Source organism: Oncorhynchus mykiss, chromosome 3 (genome assembly GCF_057628025.1).
Source record: "Oncorhynchus mykiss isolate SJ-2025 chromosome 3, ASM5762802v1, whole genome shotgun sequence".
Lineage (NCBI taxonomy): Eukaryota > Metazoa > Chordata > Actinopteri > Salmoniformes > Salmonidae > Oncorhynchus > Oncorhynchus mykiss.
The window spans coordinates 33,673,839-33,691,332 of NC_143024.1; the positions used below are offsets into that span (position 1 = coordinate 33,673,839).

The 17,494-nt window shown below is 41.6% G+C and overlaps 1 protein-coding gene across 3 annotated transcripts; it reads right to left on the reverse strand.

The window, feature by feature from the left end:
• Nucleotides 1-3,258: 3,258 nt before the first annotated feature.
• On the reverse strand, nucleotides 3,259-17,256 carry LOC110513910 (uncharacterized). 3 transcript variants are annotated; one of them, XR_016494024.1, is made up of 7 exons: nucleotides 16,454-17,181; nucleotides 16,015-16,252; nucleotides 15,825-15,872; nucleotides 15,342-15,452; nucleotides 13,502-13,693; nucleotides 6,829-6,905; nucleotides 3,259-6,129 (listed from the first exon to the last, which is right to left on the reverse strand). XR_016494024.1 is itself a non-coding variant. In XM_021593560.3 (6 exons), exons 1-6 carry the CDS (start codon nucleotides 16,579-16,581, stop codon nucleotides 5,865-5,867), a joined length of 867 nt encoding a protein of 288 aa, XP_021449235.2. In that variant the 5' UTR covers nucleotides 16,582-17,181; the 3' UTR covers nucleotides 3,259-5,864. The 3 variants fall into 3 exon arrangements, 2 of the variants coding, with proteins under 2 accessions (XP_021449235.2, XP_036828053.1); XM_021593560.3 differs by lacking the exon at nucleotides 13,502-13,693; XM_036972158.2 differs by lacking the exons at nucleotides 13,502-13,693; nucleotides 15,342-15,452 and having other exon boundaries at nucleotides 16,454-17,256.
• Nucleotides 17,257-17,494: the final 238 nt, after the last annotated feature.

A 17,494-nucleotide genomic window follows, 5' to 3' on the forward strand; every position in this document is an offset into this window, starting at 1 on the left:
CGCACGAGTTTGTCTGCCATTGTAAATAAGAATGTGTTATTAACTGACGTGCCTAGTTAAAAGGTTAAATAAAAAAAAGAAACGCCGAAATTATAGCTGACCACACACACCTATCGCTATTTAATACGGTTGGATGACTGGGAGTTTCTGTAACAACATGATCAATGGCATTAGCCTACTTTACTCGAATACTCCCGTCATTCAGTGATATTCATTCCCAGAGTAATTATCCATCCAGTTGTGGTTGAGACAAATTTGCATGCGTAGTGGTGGGCTTTGTGATGTGACGAACATACCTTGCAAAGTTTAGAATCAATCAATGATGTGTTTAACCCCTGGATGACTAACAGGGGGCGCTGCATTGAACCCTGCTCGCAGCCATCGAGGCACTCAATTCTAAAATATATTTTGGAAGCTATAAAAATTTGTTTATTCATGTCTACATTCGTTTTCTATTATAGACACCTTAATGCATACGTTTAAATTCTATTGTGAGCAAAGACATTTTCCTTAAAGTATTTTTTGTTGTCGAGAGTACTGTTACTGTCCCCACTATAACAAACAACAAATAGTTAAATGCATGGAATTTTGTCAGTCCCCGAGTCCCTCAAAACATTTAATTGAAATAGTGTAGAATTCCATTCATCCTATGGAGGACTGCTCCTAATCCGGAGTGCCAATATGGCCGACAGGTGGCTTCCAAGCCTCTCAATCGCGTTATCAATCCAGGCTTTATATAAATCATTGTATAGATCTGCCATGACTGACCAACCATAATGAGGAAGCATCAAAATCTCATGAAGGCACATTGTTTACATCGGATCTAGCTACGACTAATCTTATTTTTGGTTGGTGCAACCTAGCATTTTATACCAACTTTATTTTTTACACCCAACTGGTGCAATCTGCCCCTGGACTGCTGGCCAAGTATTCCATTGGGGTGAAAATGGAACAACATTTCACAGTGGGCCTATAGACAGACATAGGAAGTTACAACATGTCTCAGTCAGCCATCCACAACTAATATGTAAGAAATACCAATACCAAATAGTTTGAGGCGGCAAGAAAAATAACATGGCAAGTATGTCGATTGAAATAGTGTTTCTAAATATATCCTAACCCACAAAACAAAGATCCATGTTGAAATGAGGAAGTCTCTTGTCAGAGGGCTGAGAGGTGGGTAGGATGAGGCCATCATAAAAATGTGGAGGCCATAAACTGAGTATGTGTTGTCTTATGCCACAGCCACCCTGCCCTCTCCCATTAGCACCGAGTAGCGGGACAAACTCTTCCTGGAAGGCAAATCCCCCCCACCTTTCAGAGGTGAGGTTATCAAAGTGTGAATCAGTCATACGTGTCCATGTAAAGAAACATCTAACCAGCCATTTCTGTAATTTTCCAGGCCCCAAAACAAAGGCCACACCGGTGCTGTTTTAGTTGGCTACTATTGCAACACTGAAGATGTGGCTTTCAGCTCAACTCCGTTTCCTTTTTGCCACAACAGTGTTACATCACTCAAAATCAACCAGAGTGTGTTCTTGACCTACATAACTTGAGTTCCAATTTAACTTGGATAAACAAATTAAAACCTACTATGGTGTTTCTATTAAGAACATTCAAATGTTTACATTATGTAAGTCAAACATTTGTGTTATTCAGAAACAGGAAACAAATAAGGATTAAGAGTGAATTTTTTTTTTGATAAAAATGTTAAATTACCATCAGGTGTAGGTAATGTCAATCTGCCGAACATCAAGTAGACTTTCTCTGATACCTCATCCTGCCAATAAATCAAGTGCGTAATTTAAATGGGCCATCGTCATTTTATACAAAGACACCGCATCTTTACATAATGTTGTTAATGTTTGTTTCAAAGTGGGCAATACCTACTAGGTGACAGTTCACTGAAGACTTGTCATTTCAGCGGTTTAATAAATCAATAACATACATTTTTTTTTACAGAACAGACTCATTTGTATTTTCTCTGATATGGTGGTTGCTCCATACTCGCTCAAGCTAACATGGTGAATTGAATCTGTGCATGTGACAGAAAAGAACATCACAGAATCTTCTCAGAGTAGTCCAGTTAAAGTACATTCAAGGGGACAGCTATTCCTTGAGGGACAGTTCAGAAATAGAAAAAAATAAAATAAATAATCAAAATCAACAAAAGGAAACCTATGTCAAAGGTCATGTGAAAGAGTTTTGGGAATTTGGGGAAAAAAACAGCTGTGTATTCAAGCTGTGGGGTAAAGAGAAGGCTGTGAAAACACAGGAGCATGCATGCATTCACTGCAAAGTTAAGGTCTCATTTAAGTGTGGTAGGCTACTTCATTCAGCCACATTCTATTTCTGTCCATTGATAGGCAGAGGGTGACATTTCCAGCCCTCAACAACTATTATGTCAAGTAAAATCACATCACTAGGAAAGATTCATATGGCACTATGGGTAAAAAAATAAAATTACATCAAAACTGGTGAAATAGGTTCAAACATTGTTTTTCTTGCAGTCCCTTTTGAATGGACAAAAATATACAACAGACGCCCATAACCTACAGTATGTTTGACACCCATAATAACCTGTGATAGGGTCGATGATTAGGTGAAACATTACATTTGCGTCTGGTTCTGTTTGATTAACATTGACCCAGGGTGTGACAGTTAAACTTCACTTGTTTGCCTGTTAACCAATACAAGACAGACAAGTGGGAGGGCAACCTTTCCTGCCAGTCTGTCTACCTTAAAGGACAAACATACTCGCTCAAGCTAAGGCACACAGAAATTCAATATTTACAATGAATGCTTAAATTATTGTTTTGAAGAACAGTCACGAACACTCTAGGTAATGTGGGAAAGGTATGTCATGAATGGAGATAAGCGTGAGTAAGAACATGATAGGACAACTTAGAGAGGAAAAGAGGTGGACAGGGAACAAGCAGGATAAGGAGCAAAGAGATGTAGGGAGGGAGTGACATCCCTCTTAAGAATTGCATCAGCTGAACAGGACAGAGAAGACATGTGCGAGTCAGCAAGTGATTGGGTGGGCCATCCAGTCAGCCACTCCCATGGAAAATAACCTTGACTGTTGAGCACCAACATGTAATGAACTCACGAGATGCTAAAAATAAATCAAATGAGTTAATTACGGTTGTGGAGGCAGACTACGGACATGGCTACTTTGTCCACCAAAATAAACCACTGGTGAATGAGGTGTATGAATTAAGTCCTAAATAGCACCAACCTATCCCAGACAAGACATTGATACTGAAAAAAATGGCTTTATTGGTGAAAAAGAATCTTCACAAACTCAGCAGTGACATGCCAACCACCTTAAACTGCAGTTTGTTGTTCTCAATTCTTGCATTTGCATATTAACGGCAATACGTTTCAAGTAGACAAGATATGCGAGTTGTCATTCACAGCAATGACTGTAAAGGAGGCACAAGCATGAGAAACATTTACACCAGTTTTAGTTCATTGACTTTAGTTTGTGATTAACACTATACGTGACTCAAGTGCATCAAATACATTCCTTGACAAATATTAACATATTATCAAACGTATAAATATTGAAGTAGCAATTCCTGTCCCTTATGGGATGGGAACTAAACAATTATTTCCTTGCCTGAGTAAAACAAAAAGAGATAATATACATTTGTTCAAAACTAGACTAAATCAACCCCCAATTATTTGGCATTATGCTAGGTTCGGTACGTTTTAGGGACCACCCACTGGTGGACCTCTGACAAAATTTAGCTTGATTCTACATGTAGAATTGGTTTGCAAATTATGTCCGGCACGTTGTTCAGAGTTGGTAAGTACTTTTGGCCGGCAAACGCTACCGGTGTGAAAATTCAGTGGGTGCTTATATTTATCCAAGTAAATACACGTGGGAATTGGAAATGTGTTTTTTGCATATTTCTAACCTTCCCAAGACACCCTCAGGGTGACCCTGGAGCAATTACGGTTAAGTGCCTTGCTCAAGGGCACAGACAGATTTTTCACCTTGATGGCTCGTAGATTTGAACTAGGGAACTTTCGGTTACTGGCCCAATGCTCCAACCATTAGGCTACCTGCCACCTAGATGTTCCAGGGTAGTGAGGCCGGGTACCTCTTGTTGGCCATCTAGCTCAGAAGCAGCATAAAACGTCTACAATTTACCAAACAAAACCAGTCTCGCAACTCTCCAACAGGCAAATGTATTGAAACAAACTTCTACTCAAGCAACCACCTTGATTTGCATTTTGCCTTGCCTGAAGTTCAATGGTGAGAACACAAATGAAATTCCTCCATTCTCTTCACCAGTTCAAGGAAGTGCGAGTCAAGATAGGTAACTATACAAACACAACAGCATCGCTAGCACACAGTGAGTCATTATCACTGTATAAAGTCCTTTCAATGTTTTTGAGCACAAGTCATTAGCCGTCTCAGTGGGACAACCCAACTCCCTAACAGCCTCGATATAGACCACAATTTGGTAACCTGCATGTTAAATACACATGTAACAACACCATCAAACACATTTCCCATAAAGTGTTCTCCCATCAGCCTTATATATATATATATATATATAATATATACATACACACAGTTTTATTAAAGTTGATCATCCCTCTTTACATCCCCTCTCCCAACATAATCACACCATTCCCTAACACCCCCCACTATGACCATATACTACCCCAATAGTCTCATTGTCCCCCTACCTCACCAAGCCGCCACACAATTCTCATATGGAAAATAAATAAAGGCCATAAAGAATTTCCTTGTCTCTGAGAGGACTCAACTGAAAAATAACAAGAATGAGCTTTCTGTTAAAGAATTGAGATTGGGGTCAAGGAGCGGTCAACAAACTTACTGTCAGAAAGTAAAAAAAAGTAAAAATAATTAAACTGTCAAACTAGTTTGGGTACATGCTTATTTCTGCATTCAAAACCCCTACTGCTGCTGCCTAAGACAATTTTGCTGAACCAGAAGCACACTTGGCACCCAGACATAATTTAAACAGGATTTCAACAGTTTATCTGAACGGTTACAAAAATAGGTGCTTCACAGGGCTGGTGGAAACATGACTTCAGACAGAAAAAAATAGTTTGGAAATCTTAAAAACAATCCCAGTGAACCCCGGTGCATTCACATTGAATCATTTGATCAAGTGGACTCCATAAATACAAGGTTCAGTGGGTTGGAGCGTTGGGGATTTCCTGGCTAGGGTTCAAAGTTCTTAACTTGTTTGTTCTCATGGCAACAGGTGGATAAATCCATCCCATGTTTGTGGAACAGGATTGCAAACATCAGGGTGGCCAACAATAAAAGGACCAGAATCCTCTTCTCTGTTTATGTCCCCTTAAAATACCTATTCTTATAGGGACACATACATCCTAGTTGGTAAACAAATGGTCTACTGTTGATATTAGGCACAATCAAATATGTTGGCATATTGTTTCTTTTTTGTCACTTAGAAAAATCTATAGTGGAGGACAATAAAAGAAATTTAGTATAAAAAAGCACAAAGGGTGAAAGAAGTTATTTTCTTCCTCCTTTTACTTTATGCTTTTCTTTTCAGGCTGTTTTCTCTTTCTTTACATCCACTCTGGATAACGAGATGGTGAGTGATGAGCCGGAGGGAAAATACAAATAGCCCTCTTTCAAATAGGGATAGAGTGTGAAACATCCGAGGGCCTTGTCAGCCCTCCCTCCCTGACCTCTTTATGCCCTTCTCTATCCCTGGCTCCATCTCTTCCTCTCCTTTATTGATTGCAACACATTCTCTATCTAAACCTTTCTCCCCTCTTTACAGTATGTTAGAGAGAGCTTCTCCAGACAGTCCTAACAGGGTAGGCTCACTCCCACCCATCCCCCATCACCCTCCCTCAGCGCGCACACGACCACAGTTCATCCTGGGAGTCAGTCCTCCATCCCGATTACTCCTCTGTTGGGCTGCGACCCTTTCCCTCTGACCCCTGAACCGCACACACCACCATTGATCTCTGTCGGAGAAACGTAGGAGTTGTCCACACGGCCGGGGTGGTGAGCCGCGGACCCCCGACACATCTTGATCAGGTGACCCACCAGGCTGGCCAACAGCAGAAAAGGTCCACAGGCCAGTGACAATGAGCAAGCGCTGCCTGGGGAGAGATGAGGGATGAGAAGCGAGAACAGGCGAGATGGGAAATGGAAAACGTTGGGCGCTAAGCATTGGAAGTTGTGTATTTGCGGCATGTAGAGCGCTTGGAAAATGTACATATTCAATCCAAATCCAACCCACTTTTATTATCATTATCAGAAGAGGATTCATTGATATGTTCCCCAAAAAGGAACATTTGTAGGACGATGAGTGAAAACGGGAGGAGGAATTGAAGAGCAATAAGGCAGAGAAAGATGAGCAATGAATAAACAAACTTGAACCTCCCACTCCAATTGTGGAGAAAAACCCTCCACAGAGCACTTGGCAGAAACCATAGCAACTCAAAACAATCCCTCACTAGTGTATGAAAGGTAAGGGGTTAAATGCGTATGGCCCCTGCACTGTTTGTCCATTCAAATATTAGAACATCAAACATAGCAGTGGACACACTGTTAGTCACACCATCGAGGCATAACATATTATTGATTAAATGACTATGAATTTCTGTCAAGAGTCAAGCTGTGAAAAATAGCATGGTTGTGTTTTGCACAATGGTCATCTGCATTGATTTACAATAGGAGAGCGACAGAGGGATTCAAAGGAGGGAGCGTGGCTGTGCATGCGAGGAGGGCAGTTAGATTGATTTGTAGGTGGTTAACAGCAGGGAGGGGGTTCAGCTGATATGACCTTTGGCACTTACTCAGAGATAAGGCTTGGATTTGTGTGTCTCCTCCTCTCTCCATGTTGCAAACATCTGATTGGCAAGACAATGGCCAGCTGTGGAAACAGTATAAACAGCAATTACAGAAACCACTCTCCATGTCTAAAGTCTCATCCTCACACACCACTACGATGCTCACATTATCATACCAACTATAGATGGTCACTTCAGCTTCCTTGTTTGAATGCACTAGCTGTGACTCTCAGCTGAAATGGAGGACAGAGGAAATGACTAAAATGCAAAGAGGATGTAAAAAAAGAAAAAACAGCCATCAAAGTACAAATGCAACTATTTGTTATTCCTTAACATGGCCTCAAGCAAATACAAGCCACTTAACTTTTTACACAGTGTTGTGTTACAGCCTGAATTTAAAATGGATGACAATTAGATGGTCACTGGCCTACACACACAATTTCAAAGTGAAATGACGATTCTTGAAATTGTTACAAATGAAAAGCTGAAATGTCTTGAGTCAATAAGTATTTGACCCCTTTGTTATGGCAAGCCTAAAGGTCAGTAGTAAAGATTTGCTTAACAAGTCACATACGCTGCATGGACTCACTCTGTGCAATAAGTGTTTAACATGATTTTTGAATGACTACCTCAACACATACAGATAATTGGTCCCTCAGTTGAGCAGTGAATTTCAAACAGATTCACCCACAAAGACCGGAGAGGTTTTCTAATGCCTCGCAAAGGGCACCTATTGGTAGGTACATATTGAATATCCCATTGAGCATGGTGACGCTATTAATTATACTTTGGATTGTGTATCAATACACCCAGTCTACAAATATACAGCTGCCTTCCTAAGTTACCGGAGAGGAAGGAAACCGCTAAGGAATTTCACCATGAGGCCTTAAAACACAGTTGAGTTGAATGGCTGTGATAGGAGAAAACTGAGGATGGATCAACAACATTGTAGTTACTCCACTATACTAACCTAAATGACAGAGTGAGAAGAATGAAGCCTGTACAGAATAGAAATATTCCAAAACATGCATCATGTTTGCAACATGGCACTAGAGTAATACTGCAGAATGTGTGGAAAAGCAATTCACTTTTGAATTGAATATAGTTATGTTTGGGGCAAATCCAATACAACACATTGAGCACCACTCCATTTAAGCATACATGCGGCTGCATGAATTTATTGGTATGCTTGTAATAGTTAAGAACTGGGGGACTTGTTCAGGATAAAATTTTTAAAAAAAAACAGAATGGAGCTTAGCACAGGCAAAACCCTGCTTTCCACCAGACAATTTTCTTTCTCAAATATCAGTCAAAAGTTTTAGAACTCCTACTCATTCAAGGGTTTTTCTTTATCTTTTTATTATTTTCTACATTGTAGAAAAGTGAAGACCTCAAAAGTATGAAGTAACACATCATGTAGTAACCAAAAATAAGTGTTAATTCAAAATATATTTTATATTTGAGATTCTTCAAAATAGCCAGCCTTTGCTTTGACTGCCAAGAGCGCGAAAAGCTTTCTCTCAACCAGCTTCATGAGGTAGTCACCTGGAATGCATTTCAATTAACAGCTGCCTGTTAATTGACAGCTCATTTGTGGAATTTCTTTCCTTCTCAATTCATTTGAGCCAATCAGTTGTGTTGTGACAAGGGGGGTATATAGAAGATAGCCCTATTTGGTAAAATACCAAGTCCAGCTCAAATAAGCGAAGAGAAATGACAGTCCCATCATTACTTTAAGACATGAAGGTCAGTCAGTACGTAAAATTTCAAGTGCAGTCGCAAAAACCGTCAAGCGCCATGAGGACCGCCAAAGGAATGGAAGACCCAGAGTTACCTCTGCTGCAGAGGTTACATTCATTAGACTTACCAGCCTCAGAAATTGCAGCCCAAATAAATGCTTCACAGAGTTCAAGTAACAGACATCTCAACATAAAGTGTTCAAAGGAGACTGTGAACCAGGGCTTCATGGTCAAATTGCTGCAAAGAAACCACTACTAAAGGACACCAATAATAAGAAGAGACTTGCTTGGGCCAATAAACACGAGCAATGGACATTACTGGTGAAAATCTGTCCTTTGGTCTGGAGTCCAAATGGGAGATTTTTGGTTCCAACCGCCGTGTCTTTGTGAAACGCGGTGTGGGTGAACGGACGATCTCCGTATGTGTATTTTACCACAGTAAAGCATGGAGGATGAGGTGTTATGGTGTGATGGTGCTTTGCTGGTGACACTGATTTATTTCAAATTCAAGACACACTTAACCAGCATGGCTACCACAGCGATACTCCATCCCATCTGGTTTGTCCTTAATGGGACTATCATTTGTTTTTCAACAGGACAATGACACACCTCCTGGCGGTGTAAGGGCTATTTTACCAAGAAGGAGAGCTGCATCAGATGACCTGGCCTCCACAATCCCCCGACCTCAACCAAGTTGAGATTGATGAGTTGGACAACAGAGTGAAGGAAAAGCAGCCAACAAGTGCTCAGCATATGTGGGAACTCCTTCAAGACGATTGGAAAAGCATTCCAGATGAAGCTGGTTGAGAGAATGCCAAGAGTGTGCAAAGCTGTCAAGGCAAAGGGTGGCTATTTGAAGCATCTCAAATATATTTTGATTTGTGTGGCACTTTTGGTTACTACATGATTCCGTATGTGTTTTTTCATAGTTTTGATGTCTTCACTATTATTCTACAATGTAGAAAATAGTACAAATAAAGGAAAGCCCTTGAATGAGTAGACGTTCTAAAATAGAGTGAGATACATTTTTTAAATTAAACTAGTTAAGTGTGTCTTGAATTTGGTTAAGTGTGTCTTGAATTTGAAATAAATCAGTGTCACCAGCAAAGCACCATCACACCTCCTCCCATGCTTTACTGTGGTAAAATACACATGCGGAGATCGTCCGTTCACCCACACCGCGTTTCACAAAGACACGGCGGTTGGAACCAAAAATCTCCCATTTAGACTCCAGACCAAAGGACAGATTTTCACCAGTAATGTCCATTGCTCGTGTTTATTGGCCCAAGCAAGTCTCTTCTTCTTATTGGTGTCCTTTAGTAGTGGTTTCTTTGCAGCAATTTGACCATGAAGCCCTGGTTCACAGTCTCCTTTGAACACTTTATGTTGAGATGTCTGTTACTTGAACTCTGTGAAGCATTTATTTGGGCTGCAATTTCTGAGGCTGGTAAGTCTAATGAATGTAACCTCTGCAGCAGAGGTAACTCTGGGTCTTCCATTCCTTTGGCGGTCCTCATGGCGCTTGACGGTTTTTGCGACTGCACTTGAAATTTTACGTACTGACTGACCTTCATGTCTTAAAGTAATGATGGGACTGTCATTTCTCTTCGCTTATTTGAGCTGGACTTGGTATTTTACCAAATAGGGCTATCTTCTATATACCCCCCTTGTCACAACACAACTGATTGGCTCAAATGAATTGAGAAGGAAAGAAATTCCACAAATGAGCTGTCAATTAACAGGCAGCTGTTAATTGAAATGCATTCCAGGTGACTACCACATGAAGCTGGTTGAGAGAAAGCTTTTCGCGCTCTTGGCAGTAAACAAGTCAGTTAAGCACAAATTCTTATTTTCAATGACGGCCTGCCCTGGCCAAACCAGTGGACCAATTACACGCCACCATATGGGACTCCCAATCACAGCCGGATGTGATACACCCCTGATTTGAACCAGGGACTGTAGTGACACCTCTTGCACTGAGACGCAGTGTCTTAGACCACAGCGCCACTTGGAAGATTAATTCTCCTTTCAACAGGACAATAACCTAAAACACAATGCCAATTCTACACAGGAGTTGCTTATGAAGAAGATGGTGAATGTGGCTGACTTACACTTTTGAAATTAAAATGGCAAATGTTGTACAATCCAGGTGTGGAAAGCTTAGAGACTAAGATGCTTTTACAAAGTATTGACTCACAGGTGTGAATACTTATGTAAATGAAATATTTCTGAATTTAACAAAAAACATTTTTGCAAAAATGTCTACAAACAAGTTTTCACTTTGTCATTATGGGGGATTGGGTGTAGATGGGTCACCCCAAAAAATATATTCAACCCTGTTTGAAGACAGGCTATAACAACAAAATATGGAATAAGTTAATGGGTATGAATACTTTCTGAAGGCACTGTACATTTACATACTAGTGTAAACAAGCTATTAAGAAATTAAACTTGAAATATATAAATATGTAGAGGACTGGGGATTTTTTAGGGTTACTCTAGTTTGTGACATACATCCCAACATGACCAGACTAAGCCCCCCACCTCTTTCACAGGGGTCTAAATATTTTAAACTCCTGCACGTGTGCTGTGAGTGGCAGCCAGGCAATCAGTAGATGGTGAGGGCCAGTCAGCTCATCATTCTGATAAGGAGCACTGTGCTGGGCTACATTGAGACTGAAAGGGGCGATCAACCTTAGAGGACATGGGATGAAGGACTGCGGGAGGGGGTGAGTTATAACACACGAGAAAGTCAGAGGGAATGAGTCAGTGTAGTGTTGCGTTGATATGTTCCAACCCCCACACATAAAAACACCACCAACATAGAACTAGAGTAAATAGCAGAGATAGTGTGATCCACTATCTCTGTGTGATGCACTGAGATAAACAATGTGGTGTGCTGAGGAGTGAGATTCCAGTCTGCACGTGCCTGTCATACATCAGAGTTGACGAGAGCTCATGAACACATCCCTGCTATGCCCTACATTGCGACACAACCAGCAGAGTAAGGGAGGGGAAGACCGACAGTGAGTGATTCCCAAACCTTCCATAACAAAGCAATCACCTACAGAGAAATTAACACAAGTCCCCTAAGCAAGTTGGTCCAACACAATCAGACCCAACCACATGAGAAAACAAAAATACATTTCCAATGTGTCAAGTAATAAAAAATAAAAAAAGCACAAACTAGAATGGCAGAATACCTGGTGGCAAAATACCTGACCCCCGTGACTGACCCAAAATGAAGGAAAGCTTTGACTATGTGAGCATAGCCTTGCTATCGAGTAAGGCCCCTTTTGTACTTCACCAAATTTGCATATCGTTACAACTGTATGTAGTCATATGACATTTGAAATGTCTATTCCTTTGGAACTTTTGAGAGTGTAATGTTCAGTGTTTATTTTTGATGATCTATTTCACTTTCTTTGGCAATGTTAACATGTTTCCCATGCCAATAAAGCCCTTTGAATTGAGAAAGCAAGGCCAACAAGTAACGAACAAGGAGGGAGGTAAAATGACAGACAGGAACAAGAGAGGGGAAGAGATGAAATGGGGCGACAGGGTAGCCTAGTGGTTAGAGCGTTGGACTAGTAACCGGAAGGTTGCGAGTTCAAACCCCCGAGCTGACAAGGTACAAATCTGTCATTCTGCCCCTGAACAGGCAGTTAACCCACTGTTCCCAGGCTGTCATTGAAAATAAGAATTTGTTCTTAACTGACTTGCCTGGTTAAATAAAGGTAAAATAAATAAAATAAAAAATGAGGTAATACATGGAAGGGAAATGAGTCTGGGTGTGCTGGGACAGTTGAGATCATCTCAGAGATAAACCTTCCTGATTTGTACTACAACGAAAAAACATAACACTAGACACACAGGACGACTACATTAGGGCTGACCCCAATTAGTCGACAGGCTGTTGGTCGACTAAGACTAGACTAAAAGGTGGCTTAGACTAAGTCAATTTATGTTTGATCCGAAAATGTGGTCGGAGACTCCGTATGGAGGGTGTGAGGCAATTTACGGTGCCTCCGGAGGCACGGAGAGGCCACGTACCTGACAAATGTAACAATGTGGAGGGCTCTGTATAAGCTCCACATTGACATGATTGGTTGACGGTTGATGGGAGCGTTACATCCTGTCTAAACACAAACTCACCGTGAAGTGGAAGTAGTATGAATGCCCTGACTTCTGCACAGGCCGTATCTCCGTAAATACTGCATGGCCAATGCAGACTTCGGATTGACCACGAAGCACCCAGATGCACTTCTCTCTCCAGAATGCGCTCTTCCACCAATTTGTGCACATTCATTGTTTCATAACTTCATTTGTTTGTGTTTGATTGTTAGTGTATATCAATTTCTCATTACATAGATCACCATTTGTACATTTGCCATTAATTGCTAATCTACAATGTTTGTTCGGCTACGGTCATTTCTATTAATGCATTCAATATATTATTCCTTTTAGCGTTCTCATTGTCGGAGTGGACACATTGTTTGCAGAGCGCACAACCTATGCAACACTTGTGAGGAACAAGTTTTGGTTTATTTCAACCCATTTACAAGTTCGGTCAATTTAGTCACTGTCTTTTGTTTGGAGCGCTCCTGTCAATGTTGAGTAAGGACGTGCACCTGATTACGCTTAGAAGTAGACCTATAGGCTACCTGGCCTGCGGACAACTTTAAGCATATAAATGTGCCCATTTGGGGATCTGATAGTATTTCTGATTGGCTTAACCACCACTGTGGTGGAGCTTCTCAAAGTAATGTTTTCACCTCGAACAGCAAGCAAACAAAGTATTTTTACATGCATTGAGAATGACTATAGTCCCTCAATATATTTGAAACATCTTTCCAGCTCTCTCCCTTCTGAATACAACTCAGTGTGAATGGAAAAATGTCATGCTCTGATCCAGTGGAAACGTCATTGAATAGGCCTACCTGATTACTTCTCATCAGTGGTTGACTTGGACTGAAATAGGTCCTGGTCTCATTCTGGGTGCTGGAGCTCAAGCAGTAGGAAATTTGAGGTGTCGGTACTCAGCTCCAGTGAGCTCCTGCCCAAGTCAAGCACTGCTTCCTATCACTTGCGCAAATAGCCTACAGCTGTGTCTGTCCAGAGCTCACAGGAGCCTGAAACAGAGGGCCCAGAATATTTTATACAATGTTGCAAGTTTGAAAAGAGCAAGCTTCAGACCAGACCCAAATTAATACAATGTTTCAAGTTCATTGCATAGTTGACCAATGGCAATAGAAGTTACTTTTAAGGTTTTTATCATTTGAATTTAGATATAATTTTGATTAACCACATGACAATGATTGAAATAAAACATTATTATAAATGTGCATATGAAAACCATAACTGGCACACAGATCGGTAGATATGGTAAGATAAATTGGCATTCCACATGAAAAAAAGGTTGCCGACTCCTCGTGCAGCCTATTACCGGCAACTTCAGGAGAACAATGGCAGAATCTGAAAAAGGTCAGGTTAAGGTTTTTCTTTTTAAGGTTTTTCTTCTGGTTATCTAGATCTCTGGCTCCCTCTAGAGTCATTTGCGTCTTATTTAATCAAACAGTGAGCTTAAAGTGTCAGACAAGCTCAATGCATACAGTTGATTTTATCAAAATACATATGATGTGTCTATATGGAAAAATACACGTTTAAAAATATCGAACCAATCGATTGGTCGAAGGTACAGACGACGTCGGTCAAACAATATTTTTGTTGTTGTTGGGGGCAGCCCTAGACTACATACAGCCAACTGAAACATATCCTGAATGTCTGTACCATGTAATGATGGGGAACCAATAAAACAGAAAACCTATGCTAGCAGGCTTTGAATGAAGTGGTCCACATACTGTACAACACACTTTACAGGATGACAACTATGAAACTATTAGTACTCTTTAGAGGTGCAGACATCTTGAAGAGGCTTGTAACCTCTTTATGCAGTATGTTGTGATCCGTTTACTGCAACTAATAGTGCTCAGAGCAGGAGCGGGTGTTACGGGTGGTCCCATACCACTGTGTGGGGAGGGGAACACAGGAAGGGATGTAAGAGACACCAAGGAAACAGGATGAGATGTCACTGGAAAATACAATAAAGCTTTAAAGTTAAGAAACTTCCTTCCTGAAAACCACTGCTCTAGCTTGCAACATCAGGGGTTAGTTAGTACCAATGTTTCGGTTTCCTAGACCTTCTAAGGGATTTGAAGATACTGTTCACCATATGTAATTGTCACATATACACGTATAACTAGTCCATAATACATGGGAACTACAGCAATGATGTTCATGAAGAGTGAAAAGGCTCTGACAGACAATACGACTTCAACAATAGCTTCATTTAATCTCCAAAGCAAAAGGTATTCAGTCCAGGATTTGGTCATCAGAGGACCAAGGAAGTGATGTAACGTAGGCTTAGCCTATTAGGGCTAATGCGTTCCAGCTGTTCATTCAGAGATTTGAAGCGAGACTATTGGCAAAACTCGTACAGAGAGGGAATGTTCTAGCCGGACCACTGGGAAAGCTTTTGTTGATCACCGTTATCCTTGTGAGACTGGGAATAAGGCATAACATTGGAAGTGTGCCAAGGTGCCATTATCGAAACAGGTGAGGGAATGTCGGGGAATGGGAAAGAGAAATTAGAGATTGAGAGGGGATTACGAATTTGCTTTGGAGGATCATACAAGGTTGTTAGGTGTACACCAATCAAGCAGGGTTACACACTTATCCTGCCACACTACTAGCAGTACACACACCCATGTATAAACACACCTTGTTCACAGGATTCACCATGGAAACCAATGGGGCAGCTGCAGCCACCGTAAACAGGGTCACACGAGCCCCCGTTAGTGCAGCCGTCACCATAGAAACCCAAATCACACACTTAGAGAGAGATAAAATAAGTTAAGACACAAGTAAGCTGTTATCGGTGGATGGTCAGATACTGTCAATTTTGGAGGGAGTATTACAGGATATGAGGACATGACCTCACTGTATAAAGTTTTAGGTAGGATACAGGTTTGGTCAGGAAAGTAAGGAGTGTATTATAGGACCTTGGGGTTTGGGCTAGGAGGTGTTAAAGTACTGCCCTGGAATGTGGACGTTATAACTACCAATCGTAATTGCCAAAGCTCGACAGAGTACATTCTTCACAAATCATAGGGTCCTGGGGACAAGCAACATGTTTCACACCAGGGGAAATTACTGACTTGTTGTGTAAACAAACCAAGCCAGAAAGAGAGAGCGGCTGATTACCTTGGCCGCAGTTCTCCCCTCTCCATCCAGCATCACACGCACAGCCATCTGCACCAGGAGAGAAATGAGATAAGAAAGAGGAGAAAGAATAGATAAAGAAAGAGACAAGAGGCATTTCATTGTGACCTCCGAGCTTGTTCAGAACACAAGAGAGAACAACTGTACCCACTCCTCACCAGTCATCACTCACCCTGTGTACAGACACCGTGGGCACCGCAGGCGGGCAGTTGGCACACCAGGTTGTCACAGCCAGTCCCACTCCAGCCCTCCTGGCATTGGCAGTGCCCATCGATGTACATCCCGTGACCGCTGCAGTCCTCAGGCTGGCACTGGGGCTGGTGGACACACAGGATGGTGGACACACAGGATGGTGGACACACAGGATGGTGGAGACCCGCTGAGGGCAGCACCACATGGGGTCTGAGACACTGAAGGAGGGAACCGATAGACGAGATGGGGAACATGGAGACAAAGAAAGCAGGTGAGAGAATGACTATCATGAATAGAAATTGCAGTGTGTCAAACAGCAACAACATTTGACTAAAATAAAAAAGTCACAAAAAGCAGCTACATAAACCTTGTAATGTTATTGCAATGAACATGTGACCTAAGCTCTCTGTTTGGCTTACCAGTGGTCTGAGGGGTAGCAGGTCAATGAGCCATTTGCCACGTAAGTGGAGGAACCACCCCCATCCAGGTTGATGGCGTTGATGACCCCCTGACCTTTCAGAAAATGTGCCAACTCCCAAAGAGTCATGCTAGAGAGGAATGAACAGTTGGTACAACACCACTAGTAGTACAGTACCATAAGGCCATATAGGAGAAAGGTGCATGCATTTCATGCAAAACAAATCCATAAGGATTTCTGAAGCAATGTCGATTGGGTGAAAAATAAGGTCAATTCATTGGAGACGGTCAGTGGTTGGTCTGATATGCACCGAGAGACTGTGCTGACTAGATACGATTTATTGACTTTATATGGCCTGATATTGAGTGGAGAGGCCATGGACATGAACATACATGTCCCCTTGTGGTCTTTTCAAAGCCATTTCTTTAACAAACTCATGAATCTCTAGGTCAATGAGGTCATTTGTTCATTGCACCGGTGCAGAGAAAGCCAGATCAATAGAATTGATCAGAGCCTTATTACTTAGCCCTATCTCCTTTCATATGCCTAAATGACCCCACTTCTGTCTCCTATCAAACCTGCATTGTCCAACCTGCATTGTTTCACTTTGACCACGCATTCTCTCTCTCCCACTGTATTCCCTTTGTCTCCCACAATCCTCTTTCCACTTCCCCCTCAACCAATTACACCGGTATTATTTTCCACCCTTTTTCTACCCCCCCCCCCCCCCCCCCCCTTTTACATTTTTACCCTCTGCGGTCCCTCTGTCCGTCTATGTGGAACAGGCAGGGTAGTCTAGTGGTTAGAGCGTTGGACTAGTAACCAGAAGGTTGCAAGTTCAAATCCCCGAGCTGACAAGGTACAAATCTGTTGTTCTGCCCCTGAACAGGCAGTTAGCCCACTGTTCCTAGGCCATCATTGAAAGTAAGAATTTGTTCTTAACTGACTTGCCTAGTTAAATAAAAGGTAAAATATTTATTTTTTCACCTGGCTAGCTTTGTTGGCTTCCACAAGAAATGTTTATACTTCAGTTTGTGACAGT